Source organism: Quercus lobata, chromosome 4 (genome assembly GCF_001633185.2).
Source record: "Quercus lobata isolate SW786 chromosome 4, ValleyOak3.0 Primary Assembly, whole genome shotgun sequence".
In the NCBI taxonomy this organism is placed as follows: Eukaryota; Viridiplantae; Streptophyta; class Magnoliopsida; order Fagales; family Fagaceae; genus Quercus; species Quercus lobata.
The window spans coordinates 14,534,753-14,556,842 of record NC_044907.1 but is presented as its reverse complement, the minus strand read 5'-3'; the positions used below and the strand labels follow the sequence as shown (position 1 = coordinate 14,556,842).

General features: G+C 35.1%; 2 protein-coding genes across 3 annotated transcripts; one reads left to right on the top strand and one right to left on the bottom strand.

Annotated features, from left to right (window-relative positions):
- The first annotated feature begins 431 nt into the window (after positions 1-431).
- On the top strand, positions 432-5,670 carry LOC115984656. Its single transcript, XM_031107678.1, has 12 exons — positions 432-1,000; positions 1,191-1,257; positions 1,444-1,842; positions 2,424-2,548; positions 2,643-2,751; positions 2,880-3,025; positions 3,153-3,226; positions 3,331-3,445; positions 3,552-3,748; positions 3,895-5,039; positions 5,149-5,423; positions 5,533-5,670. The coding sequence occupies exons 1-12, from the start codon at positions 552-554 to the stop codon at positions 5,567-5,569; spliced, it is 3,138 nt and encodes a 1,045-aa protein (XP_030963538.1). The 5' UTR covers positions 432-551; the 3' UTR covers positions 5,570-5,670.
- A 1,695-nt stretch (positions 5,671-7,365) lies between these two features.
- Positions 7,366-15,247, bottom strand: LOC115987026 (probable ADP-ribosylation factor GTPase-activating protein AGD11). 2 transcript variants are annotated; one of them, XM_031110468.1, is made up of 10 exons: positions 15,029-15,247; positions 14,682-14,799; positions 12,769-12,846; positions 12,114-12,198; positions 11,405-11,480; positions 10,590-10,753; positions 10,290-10,509; positions 9,033-9,149; positions 8,845-8,940; positions 7,366-8,000 (listed from the first exon to the last, which is right to left on the bottom strand). In XM_031110468.1, exons 2-10 carry the CDS (start codon positions 14,755-14,757, stop codon positions 7,719-7,721), a joined length of 1,194 nt encoding a protein of 397 aa, XP_030966328.1. In that variant the 5' UTR covers positions 14,758-14,799; positions 15,029-15,247; the 3' UTR covers positions 7,366-7,718. The 2 variants fall into 2 exon arrangements, with proteins under 2 accessions (XP_030966328.1, XP_030966327.1); XM_031110467.1 differs by having other exon boundaries at positions 12,769-12,849; positions 15,029-15,246.
- Positions 15,248-22,090: the final 6,843 nt, after the last annotated feature.

Sequence of the window (22,090 nt, the reverse complement as noted above, 5' to 3'; positions counted from 1 at the left end):
CAAATCCGCCCCTATAAATACCATCGTCCCCATCTTGTTCTTTAGCATTACAAAGCTTCAAGTTCATATTTCCCTCCTCTTGTTTCATCAGAGAAAAACCAAAATTTTTCACAAAGAAACTCTCTCTCTCTCTCTCTCTGAGTTCATAGAGATTCTTTCACTGTAAGCTTTAGAAAGTTAGGGTTTCAAATTCACTGCTCGCTCTTCAAGATCAAGCTCGATTTGACGTTAAAAATTGTGCATTTTTAGTTTTACACTCAGCTAGGTTTGATTTTGGAGCTGAAAAATTAGGGTTTCAGTTTCAGATATGGATGATTTTTTGGGAGGCGTGGCTGGAGCTTTGGTTGATCTTTGATTTTCCACGGAAAATGCGTTAGCTTTTTACTGAATCAGCGACTGAAAGTGTTGAAAGTGAAGTTTTTGCACCAAAGTTTTCAAACTTTCTCAGCGTTTTCTCTGAAAATCCGTCAGTTTCTCGGCAGATGTACTTTATTTTCTTGCTTATGGTTAGTACACTTGCTTTTCTAGCCGTGTAGTGACTTTCACTTTCTATGGAAGTTATTTGCGGAAACCCTAGTTTTTCGCCGGAGAAACGATGCTCGACTGTGACGGAGCTCACAAACACAAAGAACGAGGCGAAACAGAGCATAATCCGAGCCATATTTGAGGACAACAAGGCCGAGCTCGTCACATACGCGAACCGGCTCTTCAAAACCGGCTCGGATCCACTAGACCGGCGAGTAGTGTCCAAGCTCCTCCACCTCTGCTGCGCCTCGGACTCCGCCGACTCCGCCGCCGCATTGCTCAACGGAGAGCTCGGAACTCTGCCGCTCGTCAACGAGTTCGACGACGAGACAGGCCGCTCGCCGCTCCACACGGCGGCCGAGTCTCACTCGAAACGCTGCGTTGAGCTGCTCCTGAAGAAACGCGGTCGTACGGACCTGAAAACCAAGGACGGTCGCTCTCTGATCCCTCTGGAGCTGTCCTTTATTAGCAGAAGGTAAAAAAAACAAAAAAAACAAATTAAAAAACACGTCGTTTTCGCTTTTTTGAACAAAAATGGAAAAAGCTTCACCTTCCCAATGTAACACTACGCAGAAACTGGCTTAGAATAGAAAACGCTTCGCTTTTTCATTATTTTACAAATACTTTTGAATTTTTTTGATTACTTTCTCTCTCTGTGATTTCAGATTGGAACTGATTTGGAATCCTGATGATTTCTCCATTGAAGAATTGTTGGTTCTTCTCAGCGAAAAGGTTTATTTATTTTATATAAAAAAACAAAAACGGTGTCGCTATGTATTTCTATTTCGGTTCTATAGGGTCCAATAACTCATTTACATTCTGACAAATTTTCGTTACCAATTTCGTGAAATGCGCGTCGTTGTAATAAAAGTTTTTGTTTTGTTTTGTTTTTTTTTTGATTGTGACATTTTTTGTTAGGATTTGACGGCGGTGAAACTGTTGAGCGAGAAAACGAAGGAAGCAGCTGAGGTGGCGTACGCTAACGCCGTTAACGGCCGCATAGTTCCGTTAGCCGCGCTTCTCGTTGTTGCGGCGAGTAAGATTAACGATGCGGTTGTGGAGGTGAGTTGTAATAATAGTAAGGAGAAAGCCACCGTGTACGAGGGCGTGGTAAGGACGGCGTTGTCGTTGGGACCCGAAGCGGCGTCGTTAGGAGGAGCTGAGGTGGTAGAGGGGGATGGTGACTTGGCGGCGGAGAGGAGGAAGCTCTTGCTCCGAGAGATTGAGTTGTTGCAACTGTTCGGAGCCGTTGCTTGCAGTAGTAGTGGCAGTTGTACGGATAAGAAGGTGACGTCACTACTGATCCGTGCAGCGCAGGTGAGAAAAGAACAGAGAGATATTATTGTCTTTTGTGTTAAAAAGCTTAAAACCTCGATTTTTGATTTTTTTTTTTTTTTTGGATGGGAATAAATGAAGCAAAACATGCATGAGAGATGGCATTAAAAATTAAAATGTGAAGTACACAGCACATTGACATATTTGCCCAAACAATTATGTCTATTCGGTTGGTTTTATATGGGTAATTTCGTAAATTCATGTATGTGACCGATTGGACTTCCTAGTTTTAATTTGATTGGGTAGGTATCTAATTTATAGATAAGGTTATTTTGTATAAATTTGCACGAATATGGCTTGATTTTAGATTAGATACAGTTAACTATAATACTTTTTAGTCCAACTTTACAAGGCAAGGAATATAGTTTTTGTGGTCGGAAGATGTTCCACCTCACTTTTATCTTGTAATTTAAGCCGATTTTATAGTTTCTTTGTAAAAAAAGAAAAAGAAAAATATTATCTTAATAATTAATTTATTGTTATGAGAAAAAGTTGTGAAGTTGTTGCGTTTGTAACACTGTTGATTTTAGTTAGATAATTATATATTTGGCTGCTTGTTGTAGGCCGGTGATGTCGCGGTCATTGAGTTGCTTCTTAAGACAAACATTGATGTGAACGAGACCGACGCTGAAGGAAACTCTGCACTTCATTGGTCCCTCAACCTCAAGAATTTCACTCACCAGACAATGTCTCTCTCTCTCTCTCTCTCTCAAATACATACACACGCACGCATAAAAGCATGTAAATATACATACTAATTATGATTGTGCACTTGTACCCAGAATTGTATGGCTACTGCTGGACAACGGCGCCAAAGTCAGCCAAAGGAATAAGTTGGGGTTGACTGCTCTTCATATTGCTGCCGCCAATGGCAATGTAGATGCACTCCAGGTGTGAATATGACTGCTAGCTCTTCGGTTAATCTTTGTAATTCATCAACTGCATTATCGGCAACCAAAGTTTGGAATTTTATTATTTTATATCTGAAAGATTTTGTATTTTTGACATTGACCCAACAGGTCTTTCTATTGGAAGACCCAGATGCTATCAACTATAGAACAGAAATGAAAGAAACCCCACTGTTTTTTGCAGTGAAGAATGACCATATGAAATGTGCTGAGGCTCTTTTACGATGGGGAGCAAGTAATGAAGTCCTCAACTTGCGGTAGGAAATAGTTGATGCCTTTCCATGCAGTTCATCATTGTCATTTTCTGTTAAATTAGTTGTGAATTCCATTTCCAATGTTAACATATTTTATCTGCGTGTGTTTATCAACTATTATCATTACCAGTAGACAGAGACCTATAGATTTGGCAAAGTCTCAAGATATGCGTTACAAGCTGAGTCCAACCAATTTTAGCCACTGTAAGTAGAATCTGCGAATGCTATAACACAGCAAAATAAAGCAACTGTTGCTTGTCAATGTCACTGCTTTCCTACGATCTTATGTCCTGAGATGTAATGTGCAGTGAATCGTACCTCGCCAGATCAACCGAATTATACCACTTATTTTCAAGGCGATGAGATAATTTCAGGCACCTGTGATGCACTTCTAATCTTGACAGAAGAAAACACTACTGAAAGGTGGCCTCCCTTAGTAAAGCATCAATATTAGTATGAACTTTTTGTCCCTTTCCCCCTCCCTTTGTCTACACGCTCTCATAGTTTTCTGCTGCTTGTGAAATTTCAGTAGCTGCTCTAGCACAAAGGCTGAGATCTGTAAATACTTTGCATCTCCTCGTGGATGTGTCAGAGGAGATAAGTGTTTTTATGCACATAGTGAGAAGGAACTTCGGCAAAAGAAGCAGGGAACACATTCTCCTACTACCACCAAGGACCTCAGAAGGAAAATCTTTGTTGGAGGTCTCCCTCCTACGTTGGACTCTGGTTAGTAACCTATCAAAAGCTTTATGAAGTACATTTTTAAGCTTTATAGACTTTGAGTAATCAGACATGGGAGTTTAATTTAAAAATGAACATTATTGTGTCTGTTTAGGATAACAATACTCTCTTCTTTCCCTGTTGTGAAGCAGACTTGTTGCGTAAATTTTTTGAAGAGCAATTTGGTGCAGTAGAAGATGCTATAGTTCTTGGTATGCAAGTAGGAAATGAATTGAAATCTCGAGGATTCGGATTTGTCACGTTTAAAGAAGAAAAAACTGTTTCAGCAGCTGTTGAAACACACTTTGTCAGCATTATGGGCAAGCAAGTTGAGATGAAATCTGTACTTCCAAAATGTCTTTTACTCATTGAGAACCAGAAACTGTCACCAGGACAACATGACAAAGAACAGAATCGCGATAATCAACCTCAACCAGAGACACCCAATGAGAAGATTATAGAAGAGGCTAAACCTGAACAAATGTCTTGGGCTGATAGATTACTCCATGGTCAACCAAAGACATGTTCCAATGAGCTTCAAGTTCAAGGCCACATTAGCCCCAGCCGTGTAGATCAAAGCATGCCTGCGTGGTTCAAGAATTTCAAGAAGTGGCTACCTTTCCACTTGAAAGAACAATCAAAATTGAGGGAAGGAGAATATGCTCTCTCATCTCTCAAAGGGGATTTCAGAGCAAAATTCGGCCTGGAATTGGATCATGCCTCTCTTGGCTACCCTAAACTTAGTGACTTCATGAGATCTTTCCCTGATATTTGTCACATGAAAGTGGGCCCCATAGGAAAATGTGGAACTGCCACTCACTTGGTCCTCAAACCTAACCTTCCTAAGCCTCATGACAAAATGAAGCACACACTCACAATGCCATACACACCCTCTAATCCTACATCAATTAATGAGAGTGTTGATTCTGAAAAATCTAAATGTTGTCAGGACCTTCTTTCTGGCTCTTGTGAAAAGGCTATCTTTGCTGATAGCAACATTATGGAGAACCTAGCCCATGAGTACCCTGAAGTGAATTCAGATCGGAATAATAAAATGCCCGGTGTGCCAATGAGGCTTATTTCCTTCTTGAAGCCGGACCATCTCTTCCATGGTCGACCATGGCTACGAAATGGAAGCAACATGATTGGAGACATTTATGGTGAAAGAGGAGGGTGTGTAGAGGGAATTAAACAGAACAATTTTAGGCATCAACAAAGACATTTGGTTTTGGATGCCCTTCTTAGAAAAAGGAACAACAAATCAGTTTTTTTTCTTCGTGACCCTGGCTTCTACACAGTAAGCAGTGAACTAGATTCAGTTTTAGTGCTGACATTCAATGCTATTTTGTTAATATTGCATCTAATTGTTTTAATTTTGTTGACCTGAGGCTGGTGTATGTGTGTAGGATTATATAAAAAGCCTCAACCGGGAAATGTGCTTTGCGTGCAACCAGCGTAAGATGCTTTGGGCAAACTTTCCATGCCAACACTTGCTGTGGTGCAGTGATTGTAGACTACAGGCCATACAGGTGGCTGGAGCTTCCGATCAGAGATGTGTGTTGTGTGATTTGAAAGTAGAGAAAATCGATATGCTCCCATGGCATGACATTTGTCAGGCTGTGCGTGTGGATCTTCCTAATGTGAAGGAGTTTCCACCTTTTGATCCTAATCATATAAGAAGGTATGGTTATTCTGCACTCTAATTCTTGCAAACATAGGCATTTTCTAGAGTTAATTCTATTACCTTTAAAATTCCCCAACGTTCTTTTTCTTTCCCCCTTGCTTTGTAGTCCATCCAAGAAGAAATCTCCATGGATTGGCAACTGATGAACTTGTTGCTGTCAGAGTCTCTGCAAAGCAGAAAATAATTGCAGTCAGAGAACTTCATATGGTAAACGTACATGAGTGTTTTTGATGTAAGAAATACAAGCAGAAAATTAAAAATTAAAAATTAAAAAAAAGAAAAGAAAAAGAAAAGGGGTGGGGGGGGGGGGGGGATTAGGCAGAATATCCTTTGCCATTATGACTGTACAAACATGTTCCCCCCACTATAGGATATAGTCATAGCCAAAACATACTTTGAATGAGAATGGGTCTGTTTAATGCCCCATTCACACCAGTTTATGCACTTGGATGTGCTTTTGTTGATGTTGAATAACAGAACTATGCATGTATATATGATGTGGGCGTCAGTTTGGGGTTGGATTTGATTTGATTTGATTTTTTGAATTTTAAAACCAGGGTCTCTAGTGAAATGTTCAACTTCAGGGGATTGATTTTAGTTGTCCCCTTTAGAAGTATTGCAACATGAGTCTATGGTATCAAAATGAATTTTGACTGATTTTGGTAAACATTGCATATTGTTTAGCACATGGTTTTTGGATTGGATAAAATCACAAGTTCACAACTGAATTTTGATAAAATTCCTTTCCTGATTTTTTTCCCCATATTCTAATTAACTTTGCTATTGTTTTGATTTTTTTTTTCCTTTTTTTTCATTTAGTTCATCACCAAAGTTTGTAATTATTAAGGCAGCTCATCATCATTTCTTAACCATGAGAAGTATAATACTTTTGACCCATATAATCATTTGGATGCTTTCACCACATTTCATGATGGCCAGGGTTTGTTCATCATCGTTTTACTATTATAAGCTACTACTGATAAGCGAAGGGCCTGTTTGGATGGAGGGGAGAAGGAGGGGGAGTGGAGGGAAGTAGAGTAGAATTGACTAAAATTAAGCTAATTTTGAGTCAAATTTATTCTACTCTACTCTACTTTACTTCCCCTCCATTCAAACGGACCACAAATCTTTTGGTAGGTTCTTAGACATTGTTTTTCCCCTTTCTTTTTCTCTTTTGATTTATGCAACCAAAGGAGCGATTTCGCAATCCCTTATGCTGGAGTTGGCAACTCTTTTTCTTCACACTTTACGTCATTTTTTGTTTAAAAAAGAGTTCTATTTACTGTTAATGTATTAGATTGAAAGTATAATTGCCACTTTAGAATAATAGAACATTCCTAAGTAATGAGAATGTAGATACTCAGATTTTTAAGAAATCCACAGCCTTACAAAAGTGAATTTGGTGGGAGTCGACATGTCTAAACTCTAAAGGCATCTAGATTTCCTTGAGCAATTTGCAACTAAACATGGGGATTCTCAAGAATTCTTTTGGATTCCCATGAATTCTGAAGGATTACCCCTAGCTAAACGATTAGGCTGAAAAACTCTATAAAAGAAGATTTTCATGAATTTTACAGTTGACATAAAATCTTTAGTTTGTCTGGCTCTTGATTTTCCTTTTGGATGATTCTAATTGTTTACATGTCATAATACTCAAATTCAGCTTGATCAGTTTCATCCTCTGCTGAATTTGAACAATAAAGTATAAAATTTTAGATTCCCAACGGCTTCTCAATAAAATATAGTTCTCATAACTACACTGAAACTGTGATTAGAAATCATCATGATTTCAATTGCTTTTGAGTGTGTATGTAAAACAATTTGTGCGCAACAAGTCTAATCCTTTAAAAATTTATGCGGTGCGATCGTTTATACCCATCACCACTATTTATATACAATAGATTGCTTCATCCATAAAAATAACAAAAGGTACAACAGCTTCGCAAAAAGCTAGTATTTAGTCTACTGACTTACCTACCAAGAATAAGTTTGATGATAACATTTCAATCATTACATTGCGTTTATCAGTCACCCACTGCCTACCATACTGTGCAGTTTAAATAATTGAGGTGATCGCAGCTCGACTAATATCTACTGAACCATGGACATCAGAAATTCCTCATCAGAAATACAAATTAATACACATCAGAAATTCCTCTTCATCTCCATAAGAATTATGAAACAAGAATAACGGCAATATACAAGCAAACATCGGAGGGGATACCCTTAACCAGGCTGATGGGTAGAACGAAAGCACAAGAATTTGTATTCGTTGAATTCTAATTGTCCCTGTTATTGAGTTAGAGGAACACACTCAAGCTCAATATCCAGCACTCCCCTCTCAACATTCTGCAGTCTGAGATTGATCTCCTGTTTGACCTTCCCATCTACTAGGTTAATGACACCATCTTTAACTAGGGTGTTATCCTTGCTTGCCGCCCACTTTCCAAGCTGCATTGACTCGTTGATTGTGGACTTCTCGTAGGCTATGGCAGCAGCAACTAGGGGTTGAATGTCAATCTCCGCCTCACCCATAAAGTCATCAGTTGTGAACGTATCCTTGTCATACACAACCTGCATAAAACCATTCAGAAAAACCAAAAGTGGAGCTTGTGCAAATTATTATCATAGTGTCAACTAGAAATCATTTCATGCTTCTGCAAAATGACGTTTATAGATGCATGATGATCACATATACATATAAGAAAAGATTGCTGGGGGAGGAGCGGAAGTGGGGTGGTAGACTGTATACTACAAAATTTCAGCTTTGATTGTTTTTAAGACTTGTACCAATCCTCCAGAATTTTAGCCTTTGAACTAGAGCTAAATGAAATAATGGATTTCCGAGGAGGTGCTGTGTAGCCTATCAATTCAAAAATAGTCTTCATCTACTTAGGTCCTTAGCAACTGAGAATTATCAGCCTAAACTAAAGGATAAAATAAAAAGGTCCTTGTTAAGCGTTGGGTGGTCCTGACCAATGTAGAGTCCTAGGATGGGGTCCTCAAATGCGAGATCATGATACGGTTTTAACCTTCCAAATGATACCAAGACACTTGCATTTGACAGCCTCAAGGATTTATTTTTTTCCTTCAATTTTAGACCCAAAGAAAATATTATCCTGCCTCAAAGCTTCATTCCTATTTGGCAATGAAATACACTTATTATCCTCTCCAAAAGCTTCATTATGTTGGGTGACATAAGAAAAGGATCAATTAATTTACAAATAGAATGGGGAGAAACTTTGGCATTAAATAACAGCCAATAAACTCCGATCAATATATTTGCATAAGAGTGGTACCAATGGGATACCAAAAATTGCAAACATACTCAAACAATGTTCAAATCTATTTAGCTAAAGTGCAGGTGATGGTCCAATATGGTGGTTTTTCTTTTTTCATGGCAAAGCGTCCAACTTACCACTTTTAGAGGAGGTATATGTTCTGGAATTGACAACATTAGGCTTTCATTCCATACTGGATTCAGGTTGCTCTTGATGACACGAGTCTTTACTGACTACAAAAAATATACATAGAGAACTTATATTATGAACATAGTTGAATCCATTTCTTAGTGAAATAAGAAGATTACAAGGAGAAGAGGCTCACTTGATGACCCAAAGAAAGAATGACATAAGGGTCACTAGTCATCATGTCCCGAATAGCTAGATTGGTGCCTTTGACCACATTGACCTTAATCAATCCAATGAATTCAACCATACCTGCCTATAAAAAGTACAATTTTATCATCCATATCAAACCAAAACTTGAATTATTTAGATAGCAGATTTGTTTTCTTCGAGAGAGTATTGAGTTAAGAAAGATAGAGGAAACTGAAAACTTATTATCATATTCTATTGTTTAATTATCAAGAGAAAATAAAGCTTTAGTATCTTTTATTCCTCACAGGCAACTTTTCTCTCCAAATCTGACCTCAGGAGATAAATTTTTGGTGGGCCAATGAGCCAAGTCCTGACATTTCTTTTCTTCTCTCTCACCATGGGAAACCAAACACGAGTAGAAGAAGATACCAAGAAAAAAAAAAAATCTTCTTTTATTTTTTTCTATGGATGATTCAAACTTAGCATAAGACTAAACTGCACAAACATGGATACAGCACATTCACATTCTGACATAGCAAATCCTAAAAATGAAGGTATACTATACTTGCCATTAGTAGACTTATTATGGAGAAGTCATTACTTCTTCCTACTTCAGACTTTTTTTTTAAATTTTTATTTACTTCATATTTGTTAATGCACTTCAATAAGCAAGTGAATAATCATAGCCCTTATACACAATGTATGTATAATAGACTTCTGTAATCAATCAATTATCACTTGGAGGTGGGACAAGTATCTCAATACTACAAATATGGATTTTTGAGTCTTCAAGACATTATTTGAAATTTACAATTCAACTCCACAAAATAGTAGTACTTATTTGTGTCAAATGTCTGGAACTGAATTCTCTGAAGAGAAAAGGATTATGGAGATGAGTGACTTGAACTAACTCAACTGGGCTTGCTTATATATCTATAGACAGTCATGGCCAGTTGCACAAATAATTGTATTGTATGTGACTATCATTTAACCTTTTGTTTGATAGTTTTTCATCGGTCCCTACTTCCCCCTTTTCTCTGTGTGACAATCAAAACTTGCAATTTACAAATATTTTAAAACAGCCAGCATGTTTATCAAATGAGTGTTTTGGTGCTTGAAAAGCATCAAATCTTCAAACAAATATTTAAAAATGAAAATGCAATTTCAAGTAGCATATTGACTTTCCATAGCCAGCTGCAAAGACAAAAGTGCATCCAAACTTCTGCGGATACCTGATAAGAAAAGAAATGGAATGGTCATTTACCTGTGAGCTTCTCTTCTTAGAGTCTTTTCTTCCCCAGCTGTTACGAAATGCATGCCCAATACGATTTCTGGTTACTTGTTTCTCGTATTGTTTCTTATCTTGCATAGAGATATTGCTTGAAGAACTGCTTGGGGATGAACCACTCCTTTTATGAGATGGTGGGTAGAGGCAGAACATATTTTCATCAGAGTTCAAAAATTGGTGCAGCTCATATTTTCTCCTGAGTATTCAAGAATGTTTCAGATTTAGAATAGGATAGGTTTCTCATACAAAATTTTGACAAGTATTATAGTTCCATACCTAATAAAATCAAAGCGGTCCTCTATAGAGGAGTTTGGTTTTGGTTTTTTAAGGCTGTTTGGGACATGAGCTTCATACTTCTTGTTTACCACAATATTTCCACCCAAACTTTCCAAAGTATCAACTTCTTCATTGGTCCATTCATCTAACTTCACTGATAGAACCTGGCACATTTTCAGATCTAATTAGAACATCTAGTTCCCGACTCTATCACAGAGAGAGAGAGAGAGAGAGAGAGAGAATATCAGCCTTTCAAATTGTAAATGAATCTGCAATTGAAATCCTAAAAGATTCCCATAAATCACTTATTAAAATTGACATACTACTGGCTGAGCTACAGAGTTTTTGCCACTGTAATATGACTCACTTTTAAACTGCTAACAACCTTATATTGCTCTTTTTTTTCACATCAGATGTCTATTCAAGATGGAAATTATTTTTAGAAATGGTTTAATTTTTAGGGAGAACAAATTATCTTCAACAAATTTTATGAGAACAAATTGTACATTATACCACAATTATAAAATACTATCTATTCCCATGCATTGCGTGGATTTGCAACTAGTAGATCTTAAAAGCACTTAAGGGTATTAGTTTCAAAAACCCAACTTTTCAAAACCAGCCTTAAAGCTCTTTAGTAGCTACCTAAAATTTCTTTTAAATTTTTCCAAACGAGGACAAAAACTTGCCAAAAGAGCCTAAAACTTTTTTAGGAGCAACTTGATGTAGGGCCAGACAAGCCTTAAGGTTTTCTTGCTGTAGCTGTTGTTGTTGCTGTACTTTGCAAGACTGTCAAGAAGTACTAGAAACCATACCTTTGAAATATGCACGCCAAGGCTTCTATGTACACCCGAACACTTGATACAAATAAATACTCCAAGACTTAAGGATCTGACATTAACCAGATGAAATAATTAGGACACAAGTGAATATGAGCTATTGATTTGTCCATAATAAACTTGAATAACATCATGTGCATCAAAAGCATGAGTAGATGAAAATGTTAACAATTTTGTAATATGTAGGTCAGGTAGAAAAATGTACTCTTCAGATCAATATTGAGATGGTAGTATCCATAGTATGCAAGCATGGTCACAAGGGATACTGCAGGTATGAAAAACAACAAATTTGCTATGTTATCCCACCTCACAGTGCTAGAGCAGTTTTTTTTTTTTTTTTTTTTTTCCTTTCTCACACTATAAATACTATACAATTGCTTGTCATTAACTATCATTGTTTTCTAATATGTGAAGTTTCCCAACATGCTAAATTCTCTAAATAAAAGATGTGGTTTACGTTATCCCTCTAAACAAACTGATGCTAATTCCAAATTAAATTCGAGTCTTATATCATGACATATAGTTGCAACCCGGAACTAGTCAGCTCAAGAAGCAAAAGGATATTGTTAAATAAGAATAAGAGAACTTTGGACTCAAAATAATTTTAAGTAATTTTCTGATAAAGTCAACTACAATTGCTACCAGAAGTGAACCATAGTAGAGTTAGAGGGGTATGATAACTTACACCCATTTTGGATCTGGAGATCCACAATCTGCACAGTATTTATTGCAGGATTGACGTAACAGACTCTCCAGCCTTAGCTGTGGACCTGATTAATGAAAAATGGCGGTTACGAAAGTCACACGAGGCTACTTGAACTTTATCATGTGATTTTGTTCAGAAAGTCTTAAAGGAGATTTCATTTAAATACGGAGAGTTGCAGAATATCACAACATTTGAGTACTTTATGGCAAGTACAAACATAAAAAGCAAGCATTTGTCAATATTTTCAGCCAGAAAGTCTTGTAAGAATTACAAGATCATTCAGTGAAATAAATAGTTCAGATCTTGGAGAAAATATGACATGAATAACCTAGTTTGGTAAATATCATATCTTTGAGAAAATATAAAATGAACACCTAGTGTTGTAAGTCAGATCATAGTTCATTTTGTAGTGGTAAATAAGCTCACTTTTACTGCACTAATTAACTGCATCAATCTTTAGGATATTCTTTACCAGAAACTTATAATTTGTTGACAATTTGTTACAACTGGCATTCATAATTTGATTTACTTTAAGAATGATACTAACTACCTTCATATGGGTAAACAAGGAAAAGGTTGATAAGAGAAGCAAAGAGTTTTAAACAAAAAATTCAAACGTTGAGTCTCAACATACATGAAGAAGACGATTGATCCTTTTGGCTACCCCAATTTGGTGCATCTGAGCGTAGGAGATCATATAAGCTCAACGTAGCTACTATAAATCAAATATTTCTAATCAGATCATCTTTTAAAAAAAAATATTTAGGCAAGAACAAGCTACAATCACATCATAAAGTTATGCACTGTGGGAAAGCTATGTTCAGATATATATTAAAAAAAAAAAATAGAATGCTACTACAAATTGATTAGCATTAAGCATTAATGGAATGATACAATAAGCATCAAGATGTTACAGCATGTGCATAAACCTAAGAAGCTTAGTAATACATTGATAACGCACACCTTCTCAAAAAAATCAACAAAAACAAAATATTGGAACAATTAAATAGATGATCTATATTCAAAAAAGAGATGAGTATATACGAGCTTCACAGAGTCTCTCAATTGAAACTGGAAATAGGAGAACCACCAAGAAGTGCTATCTTATTGGGTAGAACTAGAGAACAAATGAGCAGTGAAAGTGAATACATTTGTCATATGATTGCAGGTCCACATTCTATGGTCATCAATTGGGTGTAATGCATATGCAAATCGCCATTAAAATCAAAGTAGAAAGAGAACAAAATAACCATGTATTAAGATAGAGCGGTAACAGGATGATATTAAAGGATGGCATCCATTTTAAGCATTGAGTTGTGGGCATCTACAGTTGATACAACGCATTGACATCCAATCCGACATACAAGGCTCACCTATTACTTTATAAAAATGACTAATGTTTTTTTTTTCTTTAACACTCAATGTGATATATTTCTTTCGTAAATTGCTTTATAACTTTTCAACCATGCATTGCCAGATACATTGCAGCATTTTTCCTTACAAAATGATTTTCAGCAAGGTCAATGATAGAATATCAATGATTTTCTTTGTTGGATCATAATATCATATTGATGTGAATCTTATTTTTAAACACACTTTTTTTTAATATAATTACTCAAAAGGTGTACAAGAGAGAAGCACCAGTGCATAGACTTGCACATTTTAGAAGCATTAGAACACACATACCACAAGATCAAGTTCTTAAGACACTTTCTTATGGCTCAACAAAATACTCAAATTGAGGCATCCTTAGACACTCAACAAAATATCAATGCACACAACTTTTATGCCTTTTTATCTATCAGCTCATGTGAACCCGATTTTTATTAAGGAAAAAATAATAATGACAAGTAAACAAACAGAAATAGGTGACAAGATCAGCTTCTTTTGTTGCTGGGTTTATACCTTCTTCACCAGGCTTTTCTTTTTTCTTAATGTTTTTAGCCATTTTTCCTAATAGAATAATTTTTAACCCAGTCTCAGTGAAACAATCATTTGCTTTGTCCTATCATGTTACTAAGCTTCTAAAATACGTTGAAAGAAAGTAAAGATTTTAAATCCACAACCTCACCTTCCATCCACCATTGTGGGAAGAGAGAGTCCTATTTCAGCTAGAGCTCATTGACAAATATACATAACAATATTAATCAAAAATCTTTCTAACTTTTTTACAAATAGATAAGGCTTAATCGTTGTTCCTCAAGACTAATGCATTGCCTTACAATTTGGCTTTTATCACATAGGACAAGCTTCTTCATTTTATAAGAATAACATGACCAATATTCATCAAACTAAATGATTCAACAGAAACATTTTGATAAAAGCATAATTTCATTTTCAACCAAAAAAAAAAAAAATGCAACCAAATTTTTTCAGGGGGATAAATTACTGCCATGATTGCATTGTGCAGATGTTATCATGAAGAAAGATCCATGATTTGCTATTGCAACCACTAAGTTCTCTGTCGAAAATATTCTTTGCTTCTAATGACAAACATAAAAGACAAAAAAGGATCAATCATATGATTAAGAATATTCTCCCAAAAACCTGAAACATTGTTGGGATCAGAATTCTCTTGTTGGGTTGAGATCTCCATGCCTACAATGCTTCCAACCCAAATCATGAAAACTGCTATTTGAAAACACCCTTTATATCATTTCCTAATCTGCATCCAATAACACAAGCATTACAGAAAAAATCCAAATTTAGCAACTGCACAGGACATATATATATATATAATTCAGAAATCAAGAAAAGCAAAATGTCAAGAACATTTCTTTGAAGAAATCATGACAGACAAAAACATAAAGCCTTCATATATACAAAAAAGAAAATGGGCATTCAAAAGAAAAGCCAAAATCAAACAAATACAAATATGGTTCATAGGATCTTACAGATTAAGAAGAAGAATTTTTGTTGGTTGGAAATTGAAGCTCAGACTTTGCAACCATATATGCAGCCAAGAAAAAAAGTACTAAACAAATGGATAATCCAAAAAAGGAATGTTTATATTTTTGATTATTTATTTAAAGTGTGTTAGTGATGGAATTGTAGAGAGACAACGCAAGAAAAGATTCACAAAAATCATATGGAATTATACTGTTTTCACAAAAATTTTAAACATTAAAAAATATATATATATATATATATATTGCTTTTTTTGTTTTTCTTGTTTCTTTAATAATAGAATGTGAGTGCCACCTAAAAGGTCAGAAAAATACGGCTTTTGTGGTTGATAACACCAACAACCGGATAAATGTTCAAAGTGAACTACTCCCACGCGCTTATGTGGCGCGTATACCTTGATGAAAAACTTTTTTATCATTTAAAAATCTAGTGGCAAAAAACAAAAGTCACAAGTTTTTTTTGGCAATGATTGGTGGATAATAGTAAATTAGTAATGAAAGCTCCAGCAAATTCACAACTCAATCAATTGTGAAATAAATTATTGAAAAATTTTAAAAATAAATTAAGAAAATTTGTGGACCTTCCAGAAAAGAAAAAAGAGCTCTTTCTTAATATTTTTTTCATTTTTTCTGACTTTGTTCATTGAAAGTTTTAATTTTTCTTGTATTTTTCAACAAATAAATTGCAATGAGTTAAAAAAAAAAAAACATTTGAATTGATAAAATTATCACCCAATTAAATTTTATGAAATTTATTACGTATATTGGGCCAAGTTTAAATTTTTGATATTTGATAAATTGTCATCAATAAACTATAAAAACTAAAAAATTTGCTTAATGTGTGCACTTGAAAATATTGTATTGAACAACTTTTTCAATCCTCGAAATTTTTTTTCCAAAAATAATTAATTATTATGTTTCTTTTGGGCACATATTAACAAAATCCAAAACTAAAAAAGTAACAAGTACAACTATTTCTTTTGCTGGAATGAAAACTAAAATGGAACAAGTACAACTGCTGCTTCAAAGTCAATTCTAAATATACTTTTTCAACAGCTTAAAACTTAAAGAACACATCCAAAAAACTTAAAAAGAAGATTCTACATTGAGTATTCCAAATTTAATTTTTATTTTTTCAAAAAAACTGTCCATTGCGAATGTTAATTATCATTCTAGTAATTAAAAATCATTTTAATATTTTTACTTAATGTTTTTATGGTGAATATATATATATATATATATATGTATGTATGTATGTATGACCCTAAAAGCATCATTCTTTAAAAAAAATGAAAAGAATGATTTAATTTGTAGTTTTTATATTGTTGTCTCTTTTATATATAATATAAATATTATATATTGAATGAAGAACCCCACCATCACCATTACATGAAACCAAAGGACCTTTTCAATCTTGATTAGATGGCACTATCCTCGTTTATTCATAATTGTTGCCCATTTTGCATGAATAAAAATTGTATTCAGTCAAAATAAGAAATATATAAAGGTACATTATATAGTAGTATAGAAAGTTACTAACAAATAAACTAGCCACAACCAAAATACACGACAGTTAACTTTCTAATAAACTGTCACAACCAAACTCTGTTAAAAACACAAACAGAAATTCTAACAAATATAGCATATATTTTATATTGAATGGTCATTTTAAACTTTAACATCCAATTAATAATTTTGCATCTTACATCATTCTTATAGATTCTTCTAAATTTCATTCTTGATTTCCTCTTCTCACATTGTAGTCAGGTAACGTGATGCATAGTTTGTTCTCGTTTTCATGTCTGATTTCCTCCTTGGAGATTCTCACATTTAGTCAAGTCATATGATTAATGATAGTTGCACAAAAAAGATCACAAACTATTATTTTAGTCTTTTGTCTTTCGAATTGGTGACTATTCAATTCACTTCATAGTTCTAATCATTAACAACTCTAGGCAAGAAACATATTATCCTGCTTCCTCGTCTATTCTTCAAAAAGCATATAACATATCTATAATATAAAAAGTCCACTATTATAATAAGCTAACATGCAATAGTCCATTTTATACCTATTTTAAGAAAATAAAAATGAAATTTAAAGAGCACATTAACAAAATTATAATTCTTTTTTCTATTTCGTGATTTCTTTAATTAGTTCCAAACATGTTAGAGAAGAGAAAAAAATCTAAGTAGTATTCTATTTCATTCCTTTATGGTCTACTTAAAGATGGCCATAGGATAGGGTGAGTCAAATTAAGGGTGTTTTGTCCTTACTTTGACCTCTTTTTAGGACAGGAAAAACCTGTGCAAGATAGGAGTGAGGCAAGTCAAAGATAGGGTAGTTTAGAAGTAATCTTTTAATTCCTAATAAGGTGACTTCAATATCTATATATAGATATTTGATAAACAATTGACTTCAATATTAATGAGGTACAGATAAAAGAGAGAGAGCATAAGTGTTTTGCGAGATAGTAATATAATATCTATAACAAATAAAATTATAAATAGTATATGTATAAAAAAAAAATTTTAAAAATTTAAATATATTAAACAGATACTTTGAGTAGCATATATACGCATTCAAGGAAAAGTGCAAGATATGTTGGATGAGTAAAACCAAATTGCTTCACCTTTTCGAGATGGGAAAATCTCACATGGAGCAAAGAAGAGTGGAGTGGAGAAAACTAATTAGTATCAATTTCATTTCATTCTTTAATAAACTTCCATTTCATTCTTTAATAAACTTCCAAACACAGTAAACAAAACTTTCATAATTTTTCTCCTTAATATAAGATTATTTACGTTCGGTATTTTTGCTTCATCTTATTTTCATTCGAAAAGAGAATATATAAATTTTTTAAAAAATATATCATTTAAAAAAAATTAAAATATCTTTTTCTTTTTTGGGTGGAAGTAGAAATTGTACTTTATTCAACATATTTTTTTAAGCAAATAAACCAATAAAAATAAGTTGCTGAAGAATTAGGAAAACTCGAACCATTGCTATATAATTCATGAATATAATTAGAAGAACAAAATTTAGGTACAGTACTTTAGGTACTATTCCTTAAGTTTCCCTCTTAAGGTTTAGTTATGTAATTATTTAAGTACTCTACTTAAATCTTAATCTAATTAGAAACTATTAATTAGCTTAGTAAAATTAGGAATATTGTCTAAAAAGAAAAAAAATTAATGGCGCGTGGGATCAATGCAAGCAGTGGAATAATATTCTCCACTAATATTAATAATTAATTTAAATTTAAATTTAAATTCAAACAAGTTGGCACGTGCGCGTGAGTAGATTAGATTGTGTTGCGCACGTTAGTTGGTTTGCACAATTTCATAAACGACCGTTTCTGTCTGAATGCCGACAGCGACGACGATTGCTGAGACCATTTCTTCTTCCTTTACTTTTGTCTTCTTTTTCTAGAAAACAATGGGAGTTTTTTTTTTTTTTTTTTTTTTTTCTTTTAATTTTTTTTTTAAATTTATTTTTTTACATCGATGAGAAATTAAAAAATCCATCATATAATGGTTTATTCCAAAAGTGATATTTTTACCATAATAATAAGATGTAATTGGTTATAATTTAATCTTACTATTGAAATTATTTTTTTACCCATCAATAATAATCTGTAACAATCTATCATATATGATTTATTGTAAAAATATTATAAAAATATAGTAGAGATAACATTATTCTTATCTTCTTTATTTTTTGGAATTATTTTGGAGTCACTAAAATCTAGCTTCCACGTATTAAGCAATCAAATCTAGCGTCCCACATGTTAAGCAAGCCTTCCAAACTTTTGAACAACGATGATTTCTTATATAGAAATTTCAATATTCTTTTTCTTTTTCTTTATTTTTATTTTTGGGGTCCAATTTAGTTTATCTTTGGATTTGTGAGTGAGATTAAGGGCTTAATTGGTAGGAGGATTTTTTTTCTTCAAAATAGTATAAAAACAATTTTCAAAAAATTGAACTTGAAATTAGTTTTTAGATAATAATTTTTATATTATAAGTATTTGGCTCTCACTTTTAAGAACAATTTTCAAAATACTAAAAATAAGAAATAATTGTTTGAGAGACCATTTCTATTTTTGAGATTTAAAAAAAAAAAATTACAAAAAGTAAAGTGTAGAATTTGTAGACTACCCTTTTTTTGTGGATATTGATAAGAGAGTAGAGCTCATCATAAATCATAATAATAAGTTTCAAATTTGAAGTGTGAGAATTCTTTTTGTAATAAAAATAAGCTCCTTAATCTAAGATATAAAAGAGTTTGGATAAATATGTGGAATTCATTATTTTCAATTTATTTACAACTATATCATTAAAAACATTTTCTATATCTTGAAAACATTCTTTTAGCAGTTTTCCAAATCCTATTCTTTTTTTTTTTCCTTTTTTTTGAGAAATTCCAAATCCTATTCTAAACCAGGAAAATAAGTGTAGTTGCACGATTTTCCTGGTCCAAACCCTATTGATCAGGCCTTGGCCCAAGGCGCAATACACAATAGATCTTTGTAGAGGATGGGTCAAATAACTTAGCCTCAGTGAACTTAGTCAGTCTGATGCATGGACAATACTATTGCAGAAACAAAAACACAAGCATGGATATCAAACAGAAGATTCTATTTCCTGAGTACCGAATACATTTTTCGTCCCCCTCTTTGGTGGACTCCACTACATTATATAGCTCTCTCATTCTTATCTGAACATTACACTTGTTGATCATCTAAGCCCCCACTTGAGCACCTGTCCTATCAGACACCCTTATCACTCCCTTGTGAGTTGCAGTGGCCAAGGTAGTACTGTTCAGGGGTCTTTTCCTCATTAATGCGGCCAAGAGGGTGGTTGTGACACATTTAATGTGGTGGTGGCAGCTTTCCATGAGATATTTTTGGTTTTATTCTTTTTTATATGCTTGGAGGATGAACTGCAATGGTTGGGGCGAGCTCTTGGTCCGGACTTCATAATGTCCGAGGAGATGTTACTCCTCGGACAGGTTTCTTTTACTGCAATTGGGCTTGAATAATGTTTTGGCTATGGCTTCTCCTCGGACACGATGCTTCTCGGACGAGCCCGTATTTAACTAGCCCATTATTTTGGGCCGGGCCCCACAATAAGATATAGTTTTTTGAAAACTATATTTAAAAAATATCAGTCAAATAATAAATTCAAGTGTAAGACCCATCATTTTATAGATTGCAAAACAAAAAACTATATTTAAATACTCTTACCAAACATACCCTGATACTTTCCTCCAACACGTTTCACCCCATCCTTTCCTTACGTTTCGCATCAAATGGTGGGAAGCTTCAAGAATAATTATCAAAATCATTTGATAGTAGTGATGATGAAATGGAAGTCAAAAAGAGAAAGGAATCTTCAAAATCCTCCACAGATTTTCTAGAAGAAAATGATTATGAGCCAAATATAGTATCAACAAATCCAAAGTGAAGTCGGCAAAATTCAAAATTGTAAGGGCGGATTTTGGGGCCCAGGCCCAGTGAGCAGGTGATTCTGGCCCAAAAGACCCTCAACAATGAATTTGTAGAGAGTGGGTCGAAGAACTAGGTCAAGACAGAGTGCACGTAATTGTTAGTAAGCCATGCAACCATTTAAATGTGGGAACGTTTTATTAAGTCTCCTGGGATAACAGTTCATGGAACAACAACTTAGGCTTTTCTTACAGAACTTCTCTCTTTTTCTCTCTCTTTTCCTTACTTTTTGCTCTCCAGCTTCCGATCCCTTGATCATGGGGGGTTTTCTTCTCTTATATAGCATCCTCCGAATGATAATGGCCTTACACTTGTTGATCATCTGGGCCTCTACTTGAGTACCTGTCCCATAGGATATCATCCTCCTTTTCTGTGAGTTGCACTGGCCAAGATAATACTGTTCTCCTGTCCTTTCCACATTAATGCGGCTGGAAAAGTAGCTTCCTTGCATTTAATGCGGCAGTTGTGGTTGCCCCCCTGTGCGTCCAGCATTTTCCTTCGATTTGGGACGATTTCCCACTATGTGAAGGGTGTGTGTTGGACTCCCATTTGATGCGTCCGAGGAGACATTCCTCCTCGGACGCCTCTTAAACAGGCCCGGCCCGGCCCAGCAGGGTTGGGCTGGAAGTCCTCTGGCCATGTCCTCACTTCCTGTTATGGTTGGGCCCCGCATGGGTGCCAAGACCCACTGTTGACTGATGAACTTTACCCCCACAATAGCCCCTCAAAATTCCGACTCTTTCTTCTTGATCCGAGGAGGAAAGGCGGGATTTTGATACCCACTGGATAGTTCGCTGGGGATCCCTGCTTTGCACGTGCGGAGGCGTGCCTTTATGTGCCTCATTAATGCTGCAGGCATTTATTGACCCTGGGGAAGTAACTGCAGCTTTTGGGGTTATACGTTCTTTCAATCCAACGGTTGGAGACCAGATCAACGGTGGACAACATTTCCTTTGCTCTAGGCGGGAGTGTGTCTGTCCAACTCCCTCTGAGTATATAAGGTTTTGGAAGGCGTTCCTTCCTCGCTTTTGACGAACACTCCAGTATTCAGAACACCTTAGAGCCTTCTCCTTCAGCGCGTTCTTACCTTCGCCGCCGTTCTCTTGAAGATTTCGTCAAGCTTCTTACCCGTAAGTGCACGCTTCTTCTTCGTTACTCTTCATTAGACAAACTGCCTTCACGTTGTCTAGGATTAGAGGGGATGGGTAGGCTTGAAGAAATGGTAAACTCTCCGGCCGGTATGGCGGGCTTCAGGGCGAAGTATCGTATTCCACCGAAGGTAGGTTTAGAGTATTGCCACCAGGAGGAAATTTTGTTCAAGAGAAGAACGGGGGAAGTCGCAATTCCAATGATAACCTTTGTGGAAGGAGGAATGACGATTCCAATGGGGAGAATAACTAGGGACAACCTACGTTGTCATAGGTTGGCCCCACACCAGTGCACCGCGAACCTGTTCCGGATCCTGGGGTGCGCCAACGCCTTAAACGACAAGATGAACCTCGGCCTTTCATGGCACGACGTGGTTCATCTTTATGAATGCCAT

Coding starts and splice junctions, on each gene's coding strand:
- LOC115984656 (XM_031107678.1), top strand. CDS start 552: ATGGAAGTTATTTGCGGAAACCCTAGTTTTTCGCCGGAGAAACGATGC. Junction 3,026..3,152: donor AATGAAGTCCTCAACTTGCG/GTAGGAAATAGT, acceptor TATCATTACCAG/TAGACAGAGACCTATAGATT. Junction 3,227..3,330: donor TCCAACCAATTTTAGCCACT/GTAAGTAGAATC, acceptor TGTAATGTGCAG/TGAATCGTACCTCGCCAGAT.
- LOC115987026 (XM_031110467.1), bottom strand. CDS start 14,757: ATGATTTGGGTTGGAAGCATTGTAGGCATGGAGATCTCAACCCAACAA. Junction 12,850..14,681: donor TGATCCCAACAATGTTTCAG/GTTTTTGGGAGA, acceptor TTTGATTTATAG/TAGCTACGTTGAGCTTATAT. Junction 8,941..9,032: donor TTCTTTCTTTGGGTCATCAA/GTGAGCCTCTTC, acceptor TATTTTTTGTAG/TCAGTAAAGACTCGTGTCAT.